A 23,214-nucleotide genomic window follows, 5' to 3' on the forward strand; every position below is an offset into this window, starting at 1 on the left:
GTGATGCCAGAATTGGCATACACATATTTATTTTTGATCTTTTAAAATATCTTTCATTACTTAAGCTGATTTTTTATTAATAGAATTACATTTAAAATAAATCACAAACATAATCTTTTTAAACGAACATAAAATATTTATTTCTTCTCTTCTAGATTAATGTAACCGGATACTTTCTTTTTATTTCATTATTATGCAGACATATAAATTCACTGTCGCCTCTAATCGAAAACAAAAATCTATTTATAACTTTTTATTCTAATTTTCCAACGGCTAAAATGTTTCAGTTGTATGGTTATATTAATTCACATAAATTTGTTGGCGACTCGTGATCGCCAAGGTATTCTTTTAAACCCATATTGATTGCTGGTTGGCTTTGTTTTGGCTATGCTATATTTTAATAAATCGCCAATTTTGGATCTCCATCCCATGCTTCTCCTGTGTCCGATCGGAACAAATTACATGTACTTTTTAATTTGGCTTTTGACTAGGCAGGTCGTGGGGATTGTCTCCCATGGCCTGACCTATTTTAATATTACTATGCAAAACTGATTCAACTGAAATTTATGGATAATATTTAGTTTTGTATCTCGAGCTCTACAAATACTATATACTAAATAAAAGCCTTTTTTATTAATTCTGATCCAGTTCAAGTATTATTTTCATCTTCTTCTGTTTTCACCATCTTCTGTTTTCAACATCAATTCTTCAATTGCTCAAAAATACACAACTTCCAACCACCCCTGAGATTACGATCATCTCATCACCAACATAAATGGGCACTCTGAAATCCTCCTCCTATCTTCATAAAATTGGCACCCTTGGCTTTCTTTCTTCATAACATAAATTGGCACACTGAATATATCTTCATACTAATCAATGTTGGATAAGTGTTTTTAAGGACGTAAGCATTGTATGATACACTTTAGACATAATATTAGAGTGGCATATGAAGTATAGTCTAGAACAGTGTTCCCCAATCCCCGGTCCGTGGATCAAACGATACCGGGTGGCTCATTTCATTGAAACTGAATTTAAATTCCTTGTTTCATACCCCAAATTAAAAATATCTGGTAAGGAATGGATCTGCGACCCATTTGTCAACAAATCGGGCGAATCTAGCATGTCTGTGCAAGAAGAAGATCACCTGCTGGAGATTGCAAATGACGGGGGCCTTAAAACTACGTTCTGCCGGTGTTCTGGATTAAAGTCATGGCAGAACACCCCGAGATTGCCACCACAGCACTTAAATCCTTGTTGCCATTTCCGACAACCTATCTGTGTGAAGCGGGATTTTCTGCAATAACAGAAACCAAAACAAAGCATCGGAATAAACAACACACTTCGGGTGTCATTGTCTCCGATTACCCCCCAGATGGAACCGTCTCATTGCAAAGAAGCAAGCTCAGGGTTCTCATTGATTTAACGTTCTAGTAAGTTGAAATGTTAAATAACTTCATATTTATTTTTTGGTGTAACTGTATTTTATTTTGAAGGCATGTTTAAATACAATTAAATTAAAATTAGTAAATCNACATCGGAGTTTTCGGAAGAGAAAATATTCAGCTTATGGTGAAAAGGCATGTGATCTTGTTGCAAATGTTTTGCATTTGCGATGTTAGGAACTTTCATATATCCTTTAAATTGTATATGAAAGCTCGATTTGATCTTAACTTGAAAAAAGCGTTCTTTCACAAGACTTTAAGGGTTGTTCAACATCAAATTCGGAGAGATATTATACCACAGTTTTACAGTGTAGTGTGAAAATAAATTCTTAATGATATTTATGCAGATCTTATTAATATTTATAGTGTATAATAGGTCAAACCAATATAACTATAAATAGACTAAATAAATTAATTACCATCTTTTTTATAATTATAAAACAGTTAATTGTTTTATGTTTAACAATTCGTTAATGAAAAAAAAAATGTTTTTAGTGGATGTAAATTTTGTGGCTCATCACATACGCAACAAAATGTTTTGCAAATGCGTTGTTTTGTGTCTTGCATCAAGTATGGGTATCTCCCTCTTGTATAAAAATAAATTAAATTTTTGTTGCTATAGATACCAATCCCATTAATATATCAGCTTGCAAACCTTTCATAAAATCCACTAAAGTTCAACTCTGGGGAGACGTCTTTCTTCAAAAGGGATTCTTGAACTTGTCTAGTATTCCTATCCTATTAGTTTCTTATTCGTGTTTTCAGTAATACCCCCTAGATAGTTAGTTTTTTCTACTTCCTTTTTTTTTAAAAAAAAAAAAATCTCTCCGGGACATTTCTCTGGAGGTTTATATTTCTTTCTCTGTACATCCCCAATTCAACTTATTCTCTTCTTTTTCTATATAAAATTACTTTTATTATTCCCTTATCTTCACGCTTTGTTTAAGACTTAACTTAAATAAGGATAACTTTTTTTTCTGTCAAGTTTGTTTATTACGTATGTATCGTATAGTCAAAAGTAATGTGCTATTGAGGAAGTGTTCTATAGTTATCTGTTTGATGTTTATAACAAAAGAAAATCGCCGGAAAAAATAGTAAAAAAAATAAATAAATGAAAATTAATACACTTGTTCAGTTTTTTTCTTTTATGGATACTGTATATTTTCCAAAGACATTTGTTCCAAATCGTATTTGTGATCAAAAATTTAACATAAGAAATATATTTAAAAATTTGTAGTGTACGATGTATTTTTCATTACATGTAAATAAAAAATTTGCTTAAATTAATCTTTTCCAAAAATTTTCAATATTTTTATGAAGCTTGATGCATTAGGCATATTTCAATACTTAATTGGTACACAAGATATTAAGTTTCTATTTTAAAAAAATTATAAAGTTCATTTTTAAGTTTTATTTCTTAGTTTTTAGTACGTAAATATGGCTTTAGATTAAAATTTGAAGAATTAATATTTATAATTGTAGTATGTACATCGAGGTTAAAATTTTGCGTATAATTAACTGTTCTATTATTTAATTCGTGTTACAGCTCCGGTTAAAAAAAAGTCTTAACACATGGTAGTTGTATTGAACTTTCTCAATATATATATATGTGTAATGTTTTTATATGTTTATATCGTGTTTTTAAAACGCATTTTATTGATGCATTTGTTTAAAAAATTCCGATCTCCCATATTAGCAACTCATTTGTTATGATGATAAAATTTTTTAATATATTTTTCAAAATACATACCAAATACATACATAGTATATTTTTCAAAATACATACCAAATACATACATACAAAATACATAGTATATATTTTATTTCAATTTTTTAAATACTCACCATGAAGTGCTTTAATTTAGCTGTATACAATTCATTGTAGAAGCTGAAAATAATTTCTCTTCTCAGATTTTGGAAGTTCAAACATTTTACAATTCATAATTTATAACCTGTCTAAAGAAAGATACTGAATATTTAATTATGTTTTCTGTCACAGAGCAATATTGTAAGTTAAAACTAATTGTGATTTATTTTTAAAAAAAAGTAATAGGTAGCTTTATTTTTAATGATATATTTTTTATAATATATTTTTAATAATATATTTTAAATATTAAGTAATACAGTTGTTTCCGTTTAATGCCCTTCACTTAACGACAGCCTGTATTTAAAGACGGTATATTGCAATTTCGGCTCCATTCATATTAGAAAAAATCTGCCTATATTTAAGGAATATTATGCCTTTGTTTACGGACAAAATTTTTAGTGTGTATTTTATTTATTTTTCTTAAATAAATTTTTTATCTCAACAAATTGATTTTCTGTGAGAAGAAACGGAAACAAGTTTTATTGTAATGGGGTTAATGAAAGGGAAGATGTTCTGGTTGCCAAAGTGGTTGATATCGACTACTGGAGGTCAATATAGTATAAGTTGGTGTCGATCCAATCTAGGTTGTTCGATTAGGGGTCGATGAATGAATAATAATGCTATTCGATCGCAAATGTATTGACAGTAACGCAATATATGTTTTGTCGTTTGTTATTAAAATAAAGTAATTTAAGTTTTTATAATTTATTTGAAAATATGGGTAACCCAGAATGGATTATCGCGACACTTACACCTCACGTTGAAAATATCGACAGTCATTTGCAAAATTGACCTTTGAATTTGATATGTTTGAAAAATTGGAAGAAAAAGATAGTAAAGCAAGATCGCAATTCATAATTTCATATTAAATTAATAATCAATAAATTTAGATTTTTTTTTTAAATTTTATTTTGTTTTGCATTAATATAATTTGTGCATAAAATAAAATAAGCTCATTTTTTAAACACACTAACGATATAAGTTAACGATGTAACTATATATGTTACGATATAAGTTAAAAGTCCTAAGCCTGCCGAAGTGTGAAAGGATGAAAGGTTTCTAAATGTTATTTTTCCACAAATTCTGTTAATAAGAACGAACTTTCTTACAAAGTCATTAAACAGAGAGCCAACACAAACAGTATGAAAACCGATACATCTAAAATAATTTTTATTTTTAAGACTATTTTTCGAATGCTCTGACGTCGCATGAAATAACGGTATTTTGCGTATAATATGCTATTTATGTAACTTTTCTGTGTTTATAACAGTTTTCCAAGACTGTTGGGTCAATTTTTACCTTTCTTTAGCCAGCGCCATCTATGTTAATTCTGAAAATGGCGTAAAGCGTCAAAAAGAAAAAAGACAGTTTAATGAAATTAAAAAGCGTTTGTGATCTAATTTTCCTATATTTAAGAAGCAATTTTCAATATTTAAACTGCGTTATCTGGGCTCATTAAAATTTAATAAAATTGAGAATTATTTCTAGATTCTGATAATTTTCATCTAAGTGGAAAATTCTCGTCACATTGGTGATATTTTTTATAAGAAATAATTTTAAATTATTCATTAAGTTTTAAGAATGATAGCATAATTTACAAACTATTGTTCTAAAATAATTTATTACTAAAATTGTCTTATGTTATTAAAAATAATAGCTCAAAGTGATGAAAAGAATCATTGTTTTGATCAAATGACTAATTATACAATTGTTGAATTGTTTTTTAATTTTTGCTTACTCATTGTTGTTTTTGATTGAAGTACAATACAGTTTAACAAGTTTGTGTCATAAATTGTTACATAGCTTATTTTGTGAGTAATATGGAATTTAAAAGTTAGAATCTAGTGGGAAAATTAATGTAATAATTTAAGCATTTTTTGAGCTCTGTTTTTCCTAACCTGTTGATTATTAGTCATATGTCAATGCTATTTTAAAAGTTTAATTAAGTTACTGTAAATTGTTATTAGCTAACGCTGCTCACATATTTTCTGTATCGTTTTTCTGACGCATTTTTTAAAAATTTCACATGCTTTTTTCCTCTTTTTCTTCCTTTTTACTATCTCGTGTTTGGTAAATGTTTTTAAGTAATTGTGTTCAAGTATTGTTCAAAATTTTTTGAGTTTTCAAAAGAAAAAAAAACTTTAAAATATTTCTTCTACTTTTATTTTTAAGATCTTCTACTTCTAGTGAATCTTCTAACAATAGTCCTCAATAATTACCAGCTACCAACTTATTCAAAAGAAATGTATTATAAACTTAATCAAGCTTTGAAATCTTATAATTATGAGTTAAAGTTGGAGATAATTGACATTTTTCCTGATATTGGCAGCCTTTAATTTTATAAGTGAATAGAAAATGGCCTTCCTTGTTTATAATTTTTTGTGTAAAAATTTTAATCTTGTTAATTTTTACAGTCAAAGAAGCTCATGGAAAAATTCAAGCAGAATGACTCAATAACTAGTTCAACAATGGAATTGTGCAATCAGTCAATATCTTCTACTTCTAGTGAATCTTCTAACAATAGTCTTCAACAACCAGCTACCAATTCTAGTAGATTAAAGCAAAATAATTTCCCACTAGATTCTTGGTCCTCATTAGGAGCTTGCAGTAGTAGTGAAGAAAATATATCTCCTGCTGATGTAAACTCTTGCAAACAAATCAAAGACAAACCATTAATGCAGAAAAATTTAGATGTAGTTCAAGAAAATGTCTTAGGAGATGACCATAGAGACAATACACGATCTCCAAATGAATGCACAAGTAAAGTTTCCAGTTGTGATAATGCTACTAATGTAAATGTGAGAGTTTCTTCTGAAACAAAGTCATATGGTTTTAAACCATTTAAAGTGAGTAATTTATAATTAGTTTATTTTACAAAGCTTTTTTGTTAATTATGCTTGTACCTGATATTTTGTAAAACTTTTTTTTAGGATTTTAATCTTTTAATTTTTTAAAAATTCAAATTGTGTATTATATGATTAGTTTAGGCTGGCAAAAACTGTTTTTACTAAAATGAGGTTTTAGGGTGTGCAAAGAATGAATAAATGTGTGGTAATTGTACAAAGAATCGATTTAAAGTTTCATATACAGTCTAGTTGTTACCCGCAGAGATCTTCCTCATATTATAATATTTTAACGTATATTTTCTTGCTTGTGGCTCTCAATGTTCTGCCTCCTATAGTACAGCGGGATTATCACCGATTCTTATTTTTATACTGTCATTCATTACTAGCATAACACTACCATCAGTTACATAGCACCTCTTACTACTCATGTGTTTTATGAGATAGTTTTTGAAGTCGTGACCAAACAGATGCTCATTTAGTTTGAGAAACATGTGAGCAAGGTGTCTATTTATAGCGATTATTTTTTTTTTGTATCTTGTATTATACCATACTTTATGCTGAGGAATTACTGAAAGTAATGAATTAGTACTTTAGCTCAAGCTGGCTCAGTCCCTATGTTTGCTGTAGTTGTTTCTTTGTTTATTTTTTTGGTGTGAAAATTTTTTGTTGTTGATTATTTTGCTTTTTTTTAAGACTACCTTGCTTTTAGTTTTTACCTGGCATATATATTAGGTATTTTTTTATTCAGTCTGAAACAAAATAAATTCTATCATCTCAAGCTCATATTATAAGCGTTTAAACTCAGTGATCTAAAACTTAAACATATGCTCATTTCTGCTTGATATCCTTTTTGCGACCACAGCTGATGTCATTCTAAACATAAGGATGTGAATGGATATTCTAGATAAACATAGTTTTCATATTTTAAGATAACATGTTAATTTCTTCAAAATATTTAGAAATATAAATATTTCCTATTTTTAAACTACTTATTGCACTGTAGACACGATTGTGAAATCATTAAAAACAATCCTTGCTATTTGCTGATATTCTTAACTTACGCAACTTTTAATTTGCTTTTTATATCTCAGTACTTGTACATGTGACGGTAAACAATATTTTGTTTGCTAGTAATTCAAGCTTTGTAGATAAACATATTTCTTAAAATCCATTTTAATGCTGAATGATCATCATTAGCTTTTTTTAAATCTATATACTTTTTATATATTTTTTCCAGAAATATACATTGGAGAACAGTACTCAAACTCCAACTGCACCTCCACGAAGTGATACTTTGAACTCATTAGTAGATCGATTTAGTAAAAGATCAAATCAATCATTGCCAGATTGTTCTGTTCCATCATCATCATCAGAAACAGGTGAATGCTCAGGAGCTTCAGGTGGTAGTCAAAATACAAAAGATAATGAAGAAGTTGCAGCTAGTAGCTCCAACACTTCTCCTCCAACTCCTCCTGAGAGGTAATATATCAAACATTTTTATTTGAATTCTTTTTGATTTTTCTCATATTTTATTAATTCTTTAACTGTTGACTTGTAACTCATATTGAGGTTAAACCTAGTTGTTTCCAATCAAAATGAATTGGTTTTTCTCTATGAGAGAAACATTGTAGAAAAACATCTCAGAAACATTTGTACGTTTTCCCCATACATGCTTTTTGATTTAGAGAAAACAATTATTGAATTCTTAATTAATCTGTCTATTCTAATTATTCTTTTCTAACAGTGAATAATTCTGTCTTAAAGAATATGCAAGGAATGTATGTAAAAACTATGATTCATGCCAGAACATAAAATATTATTTTTGACTTATTACACATATTACCACAAATATGCTGTTTATCTTGAAATTGTGGTACCTTAACTTTTACAACCTCCCTGGCTCACAGCAGCCTTTTTGGTAAATACTTTTCTTCTTTATTGAAAGGTCTAAAGAATTGTAATGCATTTATGAAAAAAGTGTTCATGTTCTCTATTTTAAGAAGTTTATATAAAGTTTTGAATGGCAATACACATAAAGTTTTAAGTTAATGTTAGTATTGACATTAATTTTTGGGTGAATAAAAAAAACACATTGTGTAAATTTATTTTGAGGAATTTTTTCAAAATTAAGAAAAAAAAGTATATGGGTACATAACTAATATCTTTATTTTATTTAAAATTGTATCCTTTTTTTACAATAGGTACAAACGCATTCTCCAAGGAAAAAAAAATCTGAGAATTATAGTTGTCAAAATTTTTTTAAGTATGCAATGTCGACTAGCTGTTTATTTTATATAAATAATAGAATTTTATTGAAGTATTTTTTAATATTTCAGTTTATTACTTATTCTTATAACCCTAGAAATATAATGACAAAAAATTTGCATGTTTAAATGCTTTTTAAATCTAGTTCTCCCAGAGACTAAAACAAAATGATTATCATTAGGCTTTCAATATGACTGCATTGCATTAAAGTTATAAACTCATAAGATTAATTATGATTTTGATGAACAGAAGCCCCCACTTTTTAAAAACTAATTAATTCCTTTACTTTGCATTTGATCTGTTACCTACAAACATGGTTTAAAAATTAGTCTGAATACAGCAACTAAACAGCAATAGTTTTTTTTAGATTGCGAATTATAAATGCTAATTAAATTATTTTTTTTAAAGTGATTGATATTTTTTGCATCTTTTTCTCAGACAAATCATAAGATATCTGAATCTTCATGTGTCATAATTTTATACTTTTAGTATATATAATAATAAATATATGAAGTAAAGATGTTAAGTTGACCTTTACAATCACTTGGGCATTTGGATTGTTTGTTTTTTTTAAATTTATTTTTTAACTCAGGGCCTAAGCAAGTGCAGTTGTTATTGATATTATGAAATTAAAAAAATAAAAAAAGATTTTAATGAACCTAAGAGTCATATCATAACCCTATCATAACCTGAAATGAAGGTTATGATAGGGTTAAAAGGAAAGAATGCAATATGGAGATAAAAACCATTTCTATTGTTCAAGAAAAAACATTAATTTTTACTTTTATGTTAACAGTGTACACCATAAAATTATTAAATCAGTTTAATTCTATACTGTAATGAAATGGTTTAAATGCTTTATAAAAATATTTAGCAGCCACACATGCCACCCAATTACCAGAATTTGGATGAGTTGCAAGTACTTGGTTTTAATTTGAGTTTGAGGGAGGGCAGCAAGGTATTTCAGAATGCATCTCTCAAATCCTTTATAGGATTCAAAGAAGACAAGGTTTAATATTTTTAGTTTGAAGAAAAAGGAGGCTAGCTGTGGCCTAGTTTTGTCATCTGTATGAAAGAGCATCTCTATCGTATTCGAATCTTTTCTATTCTGGCTGCCTTCTCTGTAATTTGGCAAATCTAATGAACGGACACCACTTTCATCGATGTGCATCACTTTGCAGCCACTCTGAGTCAGATTCTTTAAGGCATGCTAGAAAAATTTTGTCAATGACTTTGGTCACTTGTTTTAATGGTATTTTTCTTCTGCACTTATTATTGTTTTTGTATTTCTTTTTCTATTTGTTCCTGCCTTGATATTGGAAAAGAAAATTTGAAGAAAAAGATATTTTAAGTATGGAGAATATAGGACTTGAAGTTTCTTGATCCAGGATTGAGTGATGATGAGGCACCTCAAAATTACCAAATGATAAACTCAAAAACTTCCCTTCACTTGTATACAAAAAATAATATATTCCTATAACTTATCTTAGATAATAATATCTCACTTTTGGAATATGATTTGAAGGAAATCACTTTTCAGTCTAAATCTGAACTCATCACTTAATCTGACAATGACCCACAATGATTGTAACCATTTTTGTTCAGATTTGAGTCGATAAAAACTGTGAATCAATCAGCATAAAGACTTAATATGTCTTGTAAATAATTGTTGGTCTTTGGTAAAATTAACATAGTTTTTCACCTTAATAATTTAATATAGGTGTTTTTGTATCTTATGTATTAACTTGCAGTGATGATTATGATTGAATTTATAGTTTAATGACATATAAGATAGAAGGTTGAAAAATTTAACTTTGATTTAAGTTTGCTTATAAAGATTAAAAATATCAATGAGGATATGAAAATTCAAATTGTGATTTAAGTTTACTTATAAAGATTAAAAATATCATGGGGATAATGGTAGGCTTTTAACCAATATTTACTAAAAGAAAAGCAAAAATAAAGTCTTAAGTATTATGATACATTTTAGTCGTAGTATGTCACAAAATTATTTTGTTCTTGTATATGCAATTCATTTAATACCATTTTTTCCCTCTTTTTTTTATATGAAGATATGACTCTTTGTATGTTGCAATCAGTGAGGAGAAAAAATTACGAGGTGCTCCCTGGTTTCAAGCTGGGATTCCAAGGTATTATTTTGATTACTATTTATTTAATAATTGATATTATATTACTATAAATGATTTAGGAAATATTAGATTTGATACTAACTCCTGAAAAATTGTATCTTAGTATTATTAAAGAGTATCTACTTGGTATTAATGTGTTCTATAGTATTCGAAACTAAGGTGTTTATGGTGCTATTCCTTGATATTCTGTAGTGGCAACATCTAGTGATGAATTTACCTTATTGTATAAATATATTTGATCTAAATTCAGATTGGCATATCTCCATAACTGGTCCAGATTTCTGTCTCATATTTTATACAAGTGTAGTATTTGATTGATGAGCGCTAATGTACTGTATGATGGAGTTGTTTTTAAAAAATGTATTTTTTCAGAAGTTGTTTTAATTTTTGCTTATTTTAAAGCCTCATATCTTTTTCTTAAATGTTTTTTTAAACAAGCGTTAGAAAAAGCTAATTTTAATTTGTATTTTCATGCGGATGTTCATTTATGTGTTAAACCTCTTCGTACATAAAAATTAAAATATATGAATAAAAAAATTAAAATTTTCTAAAAAATTTATGATTTTATAAATTAAAACTAGCTCACTTGCTCAAAGGAATATATTTTTTCCTAATAGGAGCTATGAAGTTGAAAAACAGCAATTAAATGCTTCAAAAGTAGTAAAAGCTGTGTTGTGAATTCGATTAAAATTGTAATGGTTCCAAAATCAGTTAAATTTTCCATTATAGGAGAGTATGTATTAGGTATGTCAGGTTTAGTATGTATTATTTATATATATACATACATTTGTGTTTAGGTATGTATATATGTGTATATGTATATAATTTCCATCCAGGTAAGTAATCATAGTGCAAAAAGATTAAAAGAATTTAGCAATCATTTTTCGCAGACCATTTGTGGTTACTGGACTAGATTTTATGGACTTTAATGTCCAAAACATTCTAATAACGGTAAGTGCACACTCATTGTTTTTATAAAGAAGCTTCAAGAGCAGAGCGTGGCCCTTCATAGTCAGAGTCATGATGAAGCTTTCAGGTAAGGAGCTGGTGCTCTGCATTTTTATGGCTGAATAATTTGTATATCTCCAGAAAATTTGAATCCTGACAGCACCATCTATCGGCAGATTTTGGAACTATGTTTTCTTTCGCCAAACAAATTTCCATTACCTCATGATTGTTCTGCTAAAATATCAGGTCATTCTAATGAGTTAAAATTATCGATTTTTGAGTTAAAATTATCGATATTTGACTTTAATTATAATCAACCTGTACTTTCTTTTTTTTTTAAAAATGTGCCCACTTTTTCACAAATACCATGTGGTTTTTCTCTTTCCAGTAGTGGTCTTCATTTTCCAGACATTTCTTCATTCAGAATCTACTGCATAACTAATCATTACATCATAATCATTCAGATGAAGATGTTATTAAAATATTAATTATTTATTAAGATTAATAGCTTATCAGTTTCAAAAAGACATATTTTACGGTGCATTCATTTTATAAACAAAGATTAGATATCTAACAAGTTGAAGATTATTTATACGTAAAGTGATACTTTAATAAGGCATTCATCACAATTTTCCCCTTCTTGTGTGCCAGGGTGAATGTTGAGTAAGCTGGGACCGTGTTTTAATATTGCACATGTAGTTCAATGACTTGACATAGAATTTAAGTTACTGTCAAATTGTGTTGATTGTGGAGTAAACTCTGGCTTAATTAGTTAATCTAGTGGTGCAATTCTGTGTGATAGATGGGAAATAACAGATTTTTTTCTGATGAACAGAGCTGTACTACTGCTGTCTGCATAGGAATGTTGCAAGTTCTAATTGTACAGGGTCACTAATTGTGAGGTTGAAAACGAGAAAACTCCTTATGTCTTAAAGAAATGGAGGAGTTCGACTACTGTTTACCCGGTCATGAGATTGACTGTGTGCCCTCTTATCTAAAATATACACAGTCCAGTCACATTAATGTGACCACTACCTACTTTCGATGTCAACGGGAAATAACGAATCACAGAAGGCCGGTGGCAGCACATTACAGTGGAGTGTATATAAAGGATGTCCTAGGGCATCGAAAGCATTTCAATCGTTGGCGTAATGCAGAAACATAGCAATTTATCCAACGTCCAAAAGGGCATGATTATTGCTTTCAGGCCAAGGGTGGAAGCATTTCGGAAATGACTAATTTCGTGAACTGTTCGCGTGCCACCGTGGTAAAAGTATACTGTGCATGGCAAAATGGCACTATCCAAATTCGGCGTCGTGGCACATGTGGTGCACCACGGGTTATAGATGTCAGAGACGAACGAAGGCTACGGAGATGCGTTTGGGCGAATAGACGTGCAACTGACCGCCCAGATGAACCAATGGGCTACCAAGAGTGTAACCTCAACTACAGTTCAACGAATGTCACGCAGCGGCCCGCTCTACCGAAGGTGGTTATTCTGGCTTTTGACAGGTGGTCACATTAATGTGACTTGACTGTGTATATCCCGTTTTATAGAGCATTCACCACTCTCTCACAAGCATATCAAAAGTTTAATGCTATATAAACCAATTCAAACATATGATTTTATAATCTTTCTTTTTAAAAGTTAATTTTTTCCTTATAAATCATTTTGAGTCATGTGTGTATTTAAGCTATTATTAGTTAATTATAAAAAGCAAATCAAACGGGACTGTTAATGTGATAAGTACATCCATTACTTGCTTAATAGTTAAATATTATTTGAAATGATAATAATAGTCTAAAGTAACAATTTAATAGTAAATTAAGAATTTCTTTTCTACAGTACAGAACCCATTATCCGGAAATCAGAAAACCGGAAAATCAAAAAACCGGAACGAAATTCGATAAGTTTTCCCGTAAGTTTTTTTAAAATGTTTTTTTCCTCATAAGATTTCAGGATTTTTCTTTCTTTTTTGAAAGATGTTTACCTTACCATCATTTGGGAAATAATCATTAGCGTATTACTTCATCGTTTTTTCTTCGTTTTAAGATTATTTCCAAATATTTTTCTTTTTAGTTGAGTTATACAATAAAAAAAACGGCTTTTTGTAGTGATTCAGAAAACCGGAAAAATCAGTTATCCGGAATAGTGTTGGTCCCGATCGTTTCGGATAATCGGTTCCCTACTGCTATAAAATCCTTGTTTTTTAACTTAATACTTGCCAATCAAGTGCATATGGATGTGTTGAATAGTTTCATGAAAGATTTCAAAACCTTTTTAGAAATTTTGGCTGAAAAATAATCCTACTGTCTATATCAGCCCTCTTCCATTAATATTCACACATAAACCTCTAAATCTTAACCTTTTAAAAATTTACACCAGACTAAAAATTAACTTGACTAAAAATTAACTGAATATTAATATAACATAAAATCTTTTGGTTTTATAGACAATTATTCAGTTCAATGCAAAGGGAGTCACTTATGCAATGAGTAGCACAGGGAAAATTAATTAAAGAGAATGACAGAGAAGTGAAAAGGGGAATCAAAGAATTTACATGACCTTAATGAAATATGATGAAAGGAATGTAAAATAATAGTGATATGTCAGCCAGAGTAAAATAAGGAATGCCATTAATGTCATTGAGAACCTATGTTTTCTTTGATTTGATGTTTCCAGTTTGTCCTTTTTATTGAATTGACATATTTATTTCAGTTGTGGGTTTTCTTCAGCTTTTTTTTAGCGCTGAAAATAATTTTTGATAATAGCATTGAAACAAATGATAGGATACTCTTTGGAGCATTATCTGTTTCAATACTGTTATCAAGTATCCTCATTCTGGATTTCATTGACTTTTAAATAATTGAATACTGAACAATTGAATAAATTAACTGTGTAGGAAAATAATATAACTGAAATACTAATGTAATCTGTTTTTTTCTCTCAGGGAAATTGCTCTGGAAATACTCAATCAAGAACCGGTTGGTTCATTTATGGTTCGGGAAAGTACTAGCAAGCCTGGGTGCTTTGCTTTATCTTTACGTGTGCCAAGAGAGTACCACCGATCAGGAATAGCACATTATCTCATCTTGCGCACTCATCGAGGCTATAAAATTAAAGTAAGCTTATTTTATAACGCACGCTTGATTTATTGCTTACACACTTGATTTATTGCATTGCATTTAAGACAAAAAAAATTTGATTTTCAAAATACCCAAGTTGTTTGTAGTCCGTGAACTACTACCGTGTTCTACTTGTTTATATAGTGTGCTGTGAAAAACTTACTTTAAGCGATGGATTGTATTATCAAAATATTATCTCTATGGTAATAGTTAAAGATTCATCATATTGTAACATAAAATTTAAATGCAATTTATTACATAGTTAAAAAAATCCTATTTCGAACTTTTCTGTAGCCAAAATCAGTCATAGAATTTTGGGGTTGGCTTAATAAAGAAGTGGAATTTTGTTTGGCAAAAATAATTAATTTTTAATTTGTGTTGCGAGAGAGATTTGTGTTGTGTTGTAAAACATGTTTTGTGCTTTGAGTGCGTTTGAAGGGTCTGGAAAATTGACACTACAAAAATTGTACCTGATGAAAAATCTTTTTTAAAGACACCATTAACATTGCTTACATACTCTTTGCTCAATTGTGGAATATGCTGGCTTGCAATTTAATATGGTTTAAGAATAAATAATTATTAATTATTTTATGCATGGAATTATCTTGACGTAAACAAATTTTATAACTTTTGCAATTCACTTGAATATTTCTCGACATATAAAGAAATACACAATAAATGTCTGAAGAGGCTCAAAGTTTCAAGTGTGTTAATGCTTAAACAATTGGACTCATATATTTCAGGGAAATCATTTGTCTTAAAAATAGTGTGTGACATAATGTTTAGTGTATGTTAGGTGTCATGAGGAGAAAAAGCAGATCCATTATAGGTTCATTGGTTTTTATACAACTGTATTGATAACAGTCAGAGATACTCCAATTAAAGTTCAGTGCTAGACAGTACATTTGACATACATTTTGAAATAATGGTCATAGTTATTATAAGAGACATTAAAATTATTGCATTTTAGGTTAGATTCAAATTGATAGTACAAAATGTATAAATTAATAAATAAGTTTCTTCTCAAACTTTTTTAGGGCTTCACTAAAGATTTTACAACTCTGTCTGCTTTAATAACTCATCATTCTGTGATGCCAGAGTTGTTACCTTGTCCACTTTCTCTGTCTCGATATAACCCTTCATTCAGAAACCATGATTCAGAAGATATGGTTGATTCTGACTACAATTTGTTGTCTGATTTTCGAAAAATTTTGTCTGATTTAAATGTCTAATACTTATAAGTTTCCCAGATGTAAAACTTGCCTACTTCCTTTACGGAAAATATGTGATAACAAAATGTATTTTAAAATGTGCTAGCCAAGGTTTTTCTTTTAAAAAATTGTAATATTACACTGCTAAAAAATTGAAACAATAATATATTCTGGCTATATAGCTGACATAATGAAATATTTACTTTTTCTTTTCCTTTAATAAACAAGTTTAAAATAGCAAGTTTTGCAACTGGGTCACTCGTATGTATGTTTTTTACAAATCATTTGAAAGCTTTTAGTTAAAAAGAAATGAAGTTAAACAATTCTGTAACTAAGTTTTTTTAAGCAAAATATCTAAAAAAATTTTAGTGTGAGAGAATATTTAAGTATACACAGTCCAGTCACATTGATGTGACTACCTGTCAAAAGGTAGTTTAACTACCTTTCGCAGTTCAGTCTGCTGCAAAATGCACAGGAAGAAAGTGAGTTAGGTTATTGAAGGTGTTCACTGAGTTGTTGAGCCAGGCTGACTCCAGTATAGGCAAACTATACATTACATGGTTGAGGATACAAGGCGCAAACCCAATTGAAGTGGTCCCACAGCTTCTAGATTGAGTTTGAGTTTCAAGGAGTTTGGTGACTAGAGGAGTATAGTTAATAACTCATCTTGGTGCTCTTTGAACTGCACACATATACTTCCAGCTGTATGGCAAATCATTTTATCCTGCTGGTAGATACCATCATCCTGAGGAAAATTAATATAGTGGACATGACCCACAAAGACAGATGCATATTTGTGCTAACCCATCATACCTTCCGTAATGATGAGTGCACCCAAAGAATAGCACAATAACATTTTCCAGACTATAATGCTCCCTCTACCAGCTTGGAACCTTCCGGCAATTGTTGAAATGTGTCAGCTTTCAGACGTTTCACTCCATACATGCAAACTTCCATCTATCTGATGGCCCATAAGAGGTGATTCATCAAAAAAAAAAGATGGTTCCCTTTGGTTCATCTGGATAGTAAGTAGCTTAAGGGTTACACGTCTATGGCCCATGGTGCACCATATTTGTCGCATTGCTGATTTTGGATTGTGCCATTTCACCATGCAAGGTATACCTTTACCATAGCAGCACATGAACCTTTTAAAAAATTAGATGTTTTGGAAATGTTCCCCTTCTTCAGAAAGCCTATTCATGCCCTTTTGGACATTGGATAAATTGTTCGGTTTCTGTCAACCATTACAATGCTTTCCGATTCCCTCGGACACCCTTTATGCTTCACTGCAATGTTCTGCTACCTGTGTGATTAGTAATTCCACTTTAATGTGACCCTATTTAGGTGATGGTCACATTAATGTGACTTGACTGTGTTATTTGTTTAAAAGATTTGCTTTGAATTAGAATATTAATTTATCAATGGATAAATGTTATGTGTGATAAGATGTATGTAGTTAAAAAGTTTTTACATCTACATAAATTTTGTTTTTGTTTTAAGTTGCCAAATTATTTTATAGTTATAAGAACAAAGTATTGCTCTTAATTTAATAACCCACCTTGAAACTCTACGATGTTCAATGGAGAATTTTGTATGCTCATTATGGTAGTGTCTTTGTCAGTAAAAATTAGTTAACGTTACATTTTATATAAGGTTCCTTGATTGAAAAATCTTTCCTATTATTTTGGGAACTGTTTCAGTGATCAAAGAATATAACTTTGATGTTGTCTTAAGAGCTTGATGTATTTAATTATACTACTTAATATTAATTAAATTTTTTAAGTTGTTTTTTTAACATGTGACAAATCCATGCAATTTAATATTGCTACTTAATATGTCAAAGTGATTCACTGATAAATACTGTGTTTAATGGTGTTATAAGAAGCAGATTCTTACATTTCTATATCCAGAGATTTCTTACATTTTAAATTATTTTGCTGATAATTGTGTTATATTAATATTTACAATTATTTAAAATGAAAATTATGTAATTAATTATTCAGGTAAAATTTGGCAATTCATTCCTTCTCTAATTTTCATTTCTTTTTAAAATGATTTATTTTATTGGTTAGATTTTTAAAAAAAATATCAGCATGAAAGAAGTTCTTATTCAAAAATAAGTTTACAACATGTTAAACTTATTCTAAGTCTGAACAATAATGTTAATCCAAATTAAAAATTTACATTTAATTTTCGATTTAAGTCTGTTTTTCTATCAAAGCCCATGTAAAAATGCGCAACACTGTAATTTTTCTTAAAATCCTCTGAATCGATTTTCAAAAATATTTTGTTATTAGAATTCTCAACTCTTCTTAAATGAAAAAAGTTGATTTTAAATGTATATATATAAAAAAAAAAATGTATATCAAAAATTTCTAATAAAATCAATTTGTTCAAAATATGCAATTTAATAAAATGAACAAAATATAAAAAATTTGAAAAACTATTCAGTAGTTTCTTTGGAATAAAGTAGGCTATTTTTCGATCTACATTAAAAACCTATGAGGATGTAATTCTCTTTAAATACATACTATCTTTTAAAAGTGTCTTAAATGTCTTTGAAATTCAAAGGTAAAATTTTTAATTGCTCTTCTTTTAATTTGTTCTAATTCTTGGTAAATCTTATTTAATTCTTGGTAAATCTTATTTAATTCTTGGTAAATCTTTAAAAGCAAAATAATCTTAAATTTAAAACATTTTAGTTGGATGTTATTTTATAAAGAGTTATGTTTTGTTATAAAATAGAATTTAACAGTTTGATTGATAACTTTAAAGCATGAATTTTTTTTTTTAAATAAATAAAGAAATCAACTGAAAAATGGGTGAATTTAATGAAAAAAATGCCAAAAAAATGTTTTTTTTTCTTCAAATTTTCAAAAATACATTGATGTATTTTTGCATTATCAGGAACAATCACTCCTTCATTTCTATTTATAAATCTATTGTGTACAAGAATATAGTATTTCAAACTTAAATTTTATATAAATAATCGTAATTCATAAAAACTGCATAAATGAAATTGTACTCAGAGAGTATACCAACTATAAAAATTGCTACAGATAAACTAATAAAGTGTCAAAGATACTAGTTTTGTTTGGAAATGATAAGTAAAATAATTTTAGTAAAATTTAAAGTGAAAAAAAAATGCAGATAAAGGTTTCTAAATAAAGGGGTTTTAAGCATATTATGCAAATTTACATTGTTATACATTTAAGGGTTAAAATGTATTCATGAAGAATTAGCTGACTTTATTTTAATATATCAATGTTGTTCTAACATTTTCAGACTTTTTTTTTGTTGAAAAATGTGTCTTTTTGGTTCACTAAAATTTTAGGGTGCAATTTAAATATTTATTACATTAACATAATTTTGACTGATTATAATTATTTTTCTTATATTATTTATGTAACAAAAATCCAAGTGTTAGTGAAATTATTTGAGTTTTTTTTAAAAAATCTGCTTAAAATAAACATTAATGCTGAAATTCTTGTTGCAGATTTGTGATTTGAGTCCATTCACGAAATGGTATTATTATGTTAAATAAGTCTGGGTCCTTTATCATAGTCCAGAGCTTAACTAGAGGATTTGTTATGCAGTAAATATTTTAAGAAATTATTTTTTTAATCATTTTAAATTTTATACCTTACCAATTTAAAAACACTGTTCTTCACCACATTTTATCATTTTCAAAGTAAAGAGTCAACAATTTTAGTTCAATTACTTTAAGAGGGGGAGGGTTAGTTTTTGGCAAACAAAAATATTTAAGTTGCAAGTAATGTACTAAATAATGTTCTGATCAGTAAAGACAGAAAGAACAATGTTCATTTTTATAATATATGTTTATAAAAATGTATGCTGCAAGTTTATTTTTTTTTTTGTACATACATTTAGGTTAATTTTTTACTCAATGATTATTATTAATGCCAGTTTCGAATTGATTTATTAATTAATTTTGCGGAAATATTCAGCTCATTAAAATTAATCAAAATCTGTGATATTAGTGTAAATGAAACACTTCATGACTTATATTTTTTATAATATGTACAATCATATCAATTATTTTTTTCAAAATAGTTAGCTCAATGGTTTTCATTATTATACGTCAGTAGGTAATTGTTTTTGGCTATTTGATTTAACTATTAATTAAATCTTATCTCTAATCTTTGTTTAAAACCCCATATCAAGTATCCATAAATATTTTTTCACCTTGCAACCAGATTTTCGTTTTATGTAATCAAAGAGGCTTTATCTAAGAATTCATAGTCTGTTACTAGATAACAGAAAAATCTTTGAACATTTTCTTTTCTTTAGAACTCCTACTAAGAATCTGTGATTTATTAAAACAGAGACTATTTAATTGATCTGAATGTTCTGTGAATATAACTGTTCTTGTTATGTTTTTGTGACATGGTATGTGTACTACTTATAATATTTATTATTGTATATCAAAAGTCAATGTAAATGTTTACATGTCTCTATTGGCAAAGTGATTTTGTGTGCTGTAAGCTGTTATTCAGTGTGATGCTGCAAACTGTTTCAAGATTTTTTTTACCTTTAGTCATTTTTAACTAGTCAACATGAAATTCAGCTGTTTAGTTCATAAATTTTATTCTGAATTTTGACTTAATATTAATTTTTTATTGCGTCTAAAATAGTTACGTTAATATAATTTAGATAGATGATTATTGAAATTGATTTTGACTTGCAGCTCAGACTATTTGAAGAAAGTTTTCTTTTTCTGTAGAGTGTATATAGTGTTTGCAGATGTTATTGCTTGTGATTATGTTATTGTTTTATTGTATTAAAATACTAAATATTAATTCCTGAAAAATAGGAGACAAAATTTTTCTTCTTATATTGAAACATTTAAGAGCTGTATTAATGAACAACTCTGTTGTTTTTGTGATATGAATTTTAATAAATGGTACATAAAACTTTTATTTGAGCTTTCACTTATTTCAGACAAACACTCAAAATATTTTCTAATTCCAACAAAAATATTAACTTCTAATATCTTATATTGAACTTGAAACTAATATAAAATATTAGTTTCAAGTTCATTATGAGAGGAGAATACAAAATGTATTATGTTTAATTTAAAATTTTAGTAATTTCTAAAAATCTTATAAAATTGCCTGACATCTTCTCGATTGTGCCTGTTGAGTAAATCAGATAAATATTAAATATTTAAAGAACTGAAGAAGCCAAAACATAGTCTCTTACAACATTCTAAAAAAAGTGAGACATTTTGTGTTGAAAAAACTGCTATAGTCAGCTTTATGTGCAGATCATAATGCAGAACATAGTGTTTTCTGAGAGGTCATTAAATAATAGGTTTTAAAAAGGTTTTCAATAGGAAAATATTTTTAAAGCTGATATTTCTTTTTCATTCTAAATATTATTTATAAAAAAGATTAATGTTTTGGAATAATTTTTAAATTAAAATCAAATCATTTATTTTAAAAAAATCACTAAATATTAAGGAGTTTTATTATAGAAAATTTTGTTTAAAATTATATTTTTATGATGATTTCTTTTTAATTTTATTCTTTAATTTTTTAAATCTTCTCTGCTATCAGTGATGTTTTTGTAAGCTCTAATCTTTATTTCATTTTGAATGATTAGTCAATAAATTATTGGCATACAAATTTTTGCGCTTCTGTACAGTTCTCCAAATATTAAGGTACAACACTATTCTAAGGAATGCTTTCAACAAATCATTAATAAATTTAGAAAATTTAGTTATGAAGGATAATGTATATATGAACATTCAATTTTTCTGACACATTTAAACAACACTCATTTGAATGCGCCACTCATTTTCTGATAATAAAAATTTGTCTCTAGGAAAAATGGAAACAACTTTTTTTAAAAATTTTTTAAGGGATAAGTTATTAAATCAATGTAAACATATCAGTTTTTAAAATGTAATTGATAGTATCAAAAAGTCATTTACCTGATTCTTTAAGAGGAAGATCATTGGTTGAGTGAAATAATATTGTTGTGGCTGTAAGAATTAAGGATATTGCACCCAGAAGATATCTTCCCGAAAGATTGTATGCAAAGGAAACTGATTTGGTATGACTCTTTAAACGAAATTTAAAGAAGTGATCAAAAGAATTTAGTTAATTCAGTCTCCGCCAAGTCAAGTGACAAATTTGATTATGAATGGCAGTAAGTATATATATACACATTATGAATGAGACTTGATTCACTCTTAAAGTTACTGCCTTTCATCTTGTTCTGACCTGGAGAATGCAAAGAACTATTACAATGAATTCAAGATAGCTGTAAAGCATAGTTCAGTTAAAGTGAAATGATAAATAAAAAATTACAGTGACACATTTTTATGAATGTTTTATGTCCTCTTACATGGTTATATCCACTTAAACAAGTGGGGAAAAAATGAATACTCACGTATATGACACAATATTTTCATTTGTTTACGAGATATGCAAAATGAATACCACTTAAACAAGTAAAAACATTGTGTATACTCACTCGCAAATCATATTAGACTTTCAATACGCAAGTAAAAATGCTTCAATGAATATAATTATGAATAAATTAATTGATGGGATTGTATTTCCTCGGGATCCCAACTTTTAAGAGTACCTCAAATTGTAGTTGACTATTTATTTTTAAGACTTAATTACATTGCTTGAAAAAATTTAATAGCTTCAGATTTATTTAGAAAAAATATTACTGTAAGCAATTAAAAAAAATTAAAAACTATGCGACTAAAACTATAACTTTATATTTAAGCCAAATGCATCTTCAAAAAGGCCTCCAAATAGACTTGTATCCAGGGTCTAAAAAACTTAAATTCTTTGACTGGTGATAATTTGATTGTTATAGACTTACTTTTAGTAAATTCAAATTTTATTCGTAGACATTGAAAACTTAAAAATTTTTTGTGCATTATCTCATTATTACATGACTTATCACTGAAATTTTGGCTAGAGAATAGCAACAAATACTACTAATAAAATAAAATAATAAACTGCAATAGCAAAAACTACTAATAAAATAAGTTTCTTATTTCAAACTTCTAAAATATAATGGTTATTATTCAGTGACATAGCATTTTTTTACTTTCAGATGTAAAAACCTTGAAAATTTAAATTTTAATCATGTGTGTATCATCTCATGTTTATTTTTTTAAATACTTGTACACCAGTTATAAAATTCAATTTTATGCTTTTAATCCGTTTTATGCTGTGTGTATTAGCATTGCAATTCATTGCGATTGTGCTAAGCAATATCACCCATTGATCATGACACAAAAAAAGCTTACATTGCATATATTTTCCTTAAGTTTAGCCTGAAATAATTAAATCAAATATTTTAACAAAA

At 28.3% G+C, this 23,214-nt stretch overlaps 1 protein-coding gene across 2 annotated transcripts in view; it reads left to right on the plus strand.

Annotated features, from left to right (window-relative positions):
- The window catches only part of LOC107439278 (uncharacterized), a 107,981-nt gene extending 91,451 nt beyond the window's left edge, over positions 1 to 16,530 (plus strand). For both annotated transcript variants that reach the window (XM_016051811.3, XM_071187819.1), the window contains exons 6-10: positions 5,727 to 6,158; positions 7,396 to 7,637; positions 10,496 to 10,573; positions 14,473 to 14,644; positions 15,685 to 16,530. In XM_016051811.3, coding sequence (XP_015907297.2) covers positions 5,727 to 6,158; positions 7,396 to 7,637; positions 10,496 to 10,573; positions 14,473 to 14,644; positions 15,685 to 15,879 — 1,119 coding nt within the window. In that variant the 3' untranslated portion in view covers positions 15,880 to 16,530. The remainder of the gene's footprint in view (positions 1 to 5,726; positions 6,159 to 7,395; positions 7,638 to 10,495; positions 10,574 to 14,472; positions 14,645 to 15,684) is intronic.
- The last annotated feature ends 6,684 nt before the right edge of the window (positions 16,531 to 23,214 follow it).

This window comes from Parasteatoda tepidariorum, chromosome X1 (genome assembly GCF_043381705.1).
Source record: "Parasteatoda tepidariorum isolate YZ-2023 chromosome X1, CAS_Ptep_4.0, whole genome shotgun sequence".
Lineage (NCBI taxonomy): Eukaryota > Metazoa > Arthropoda > Arachnida > Araneae > Theridiidae > Parasteatoda > Parasteatoda tepidariorum.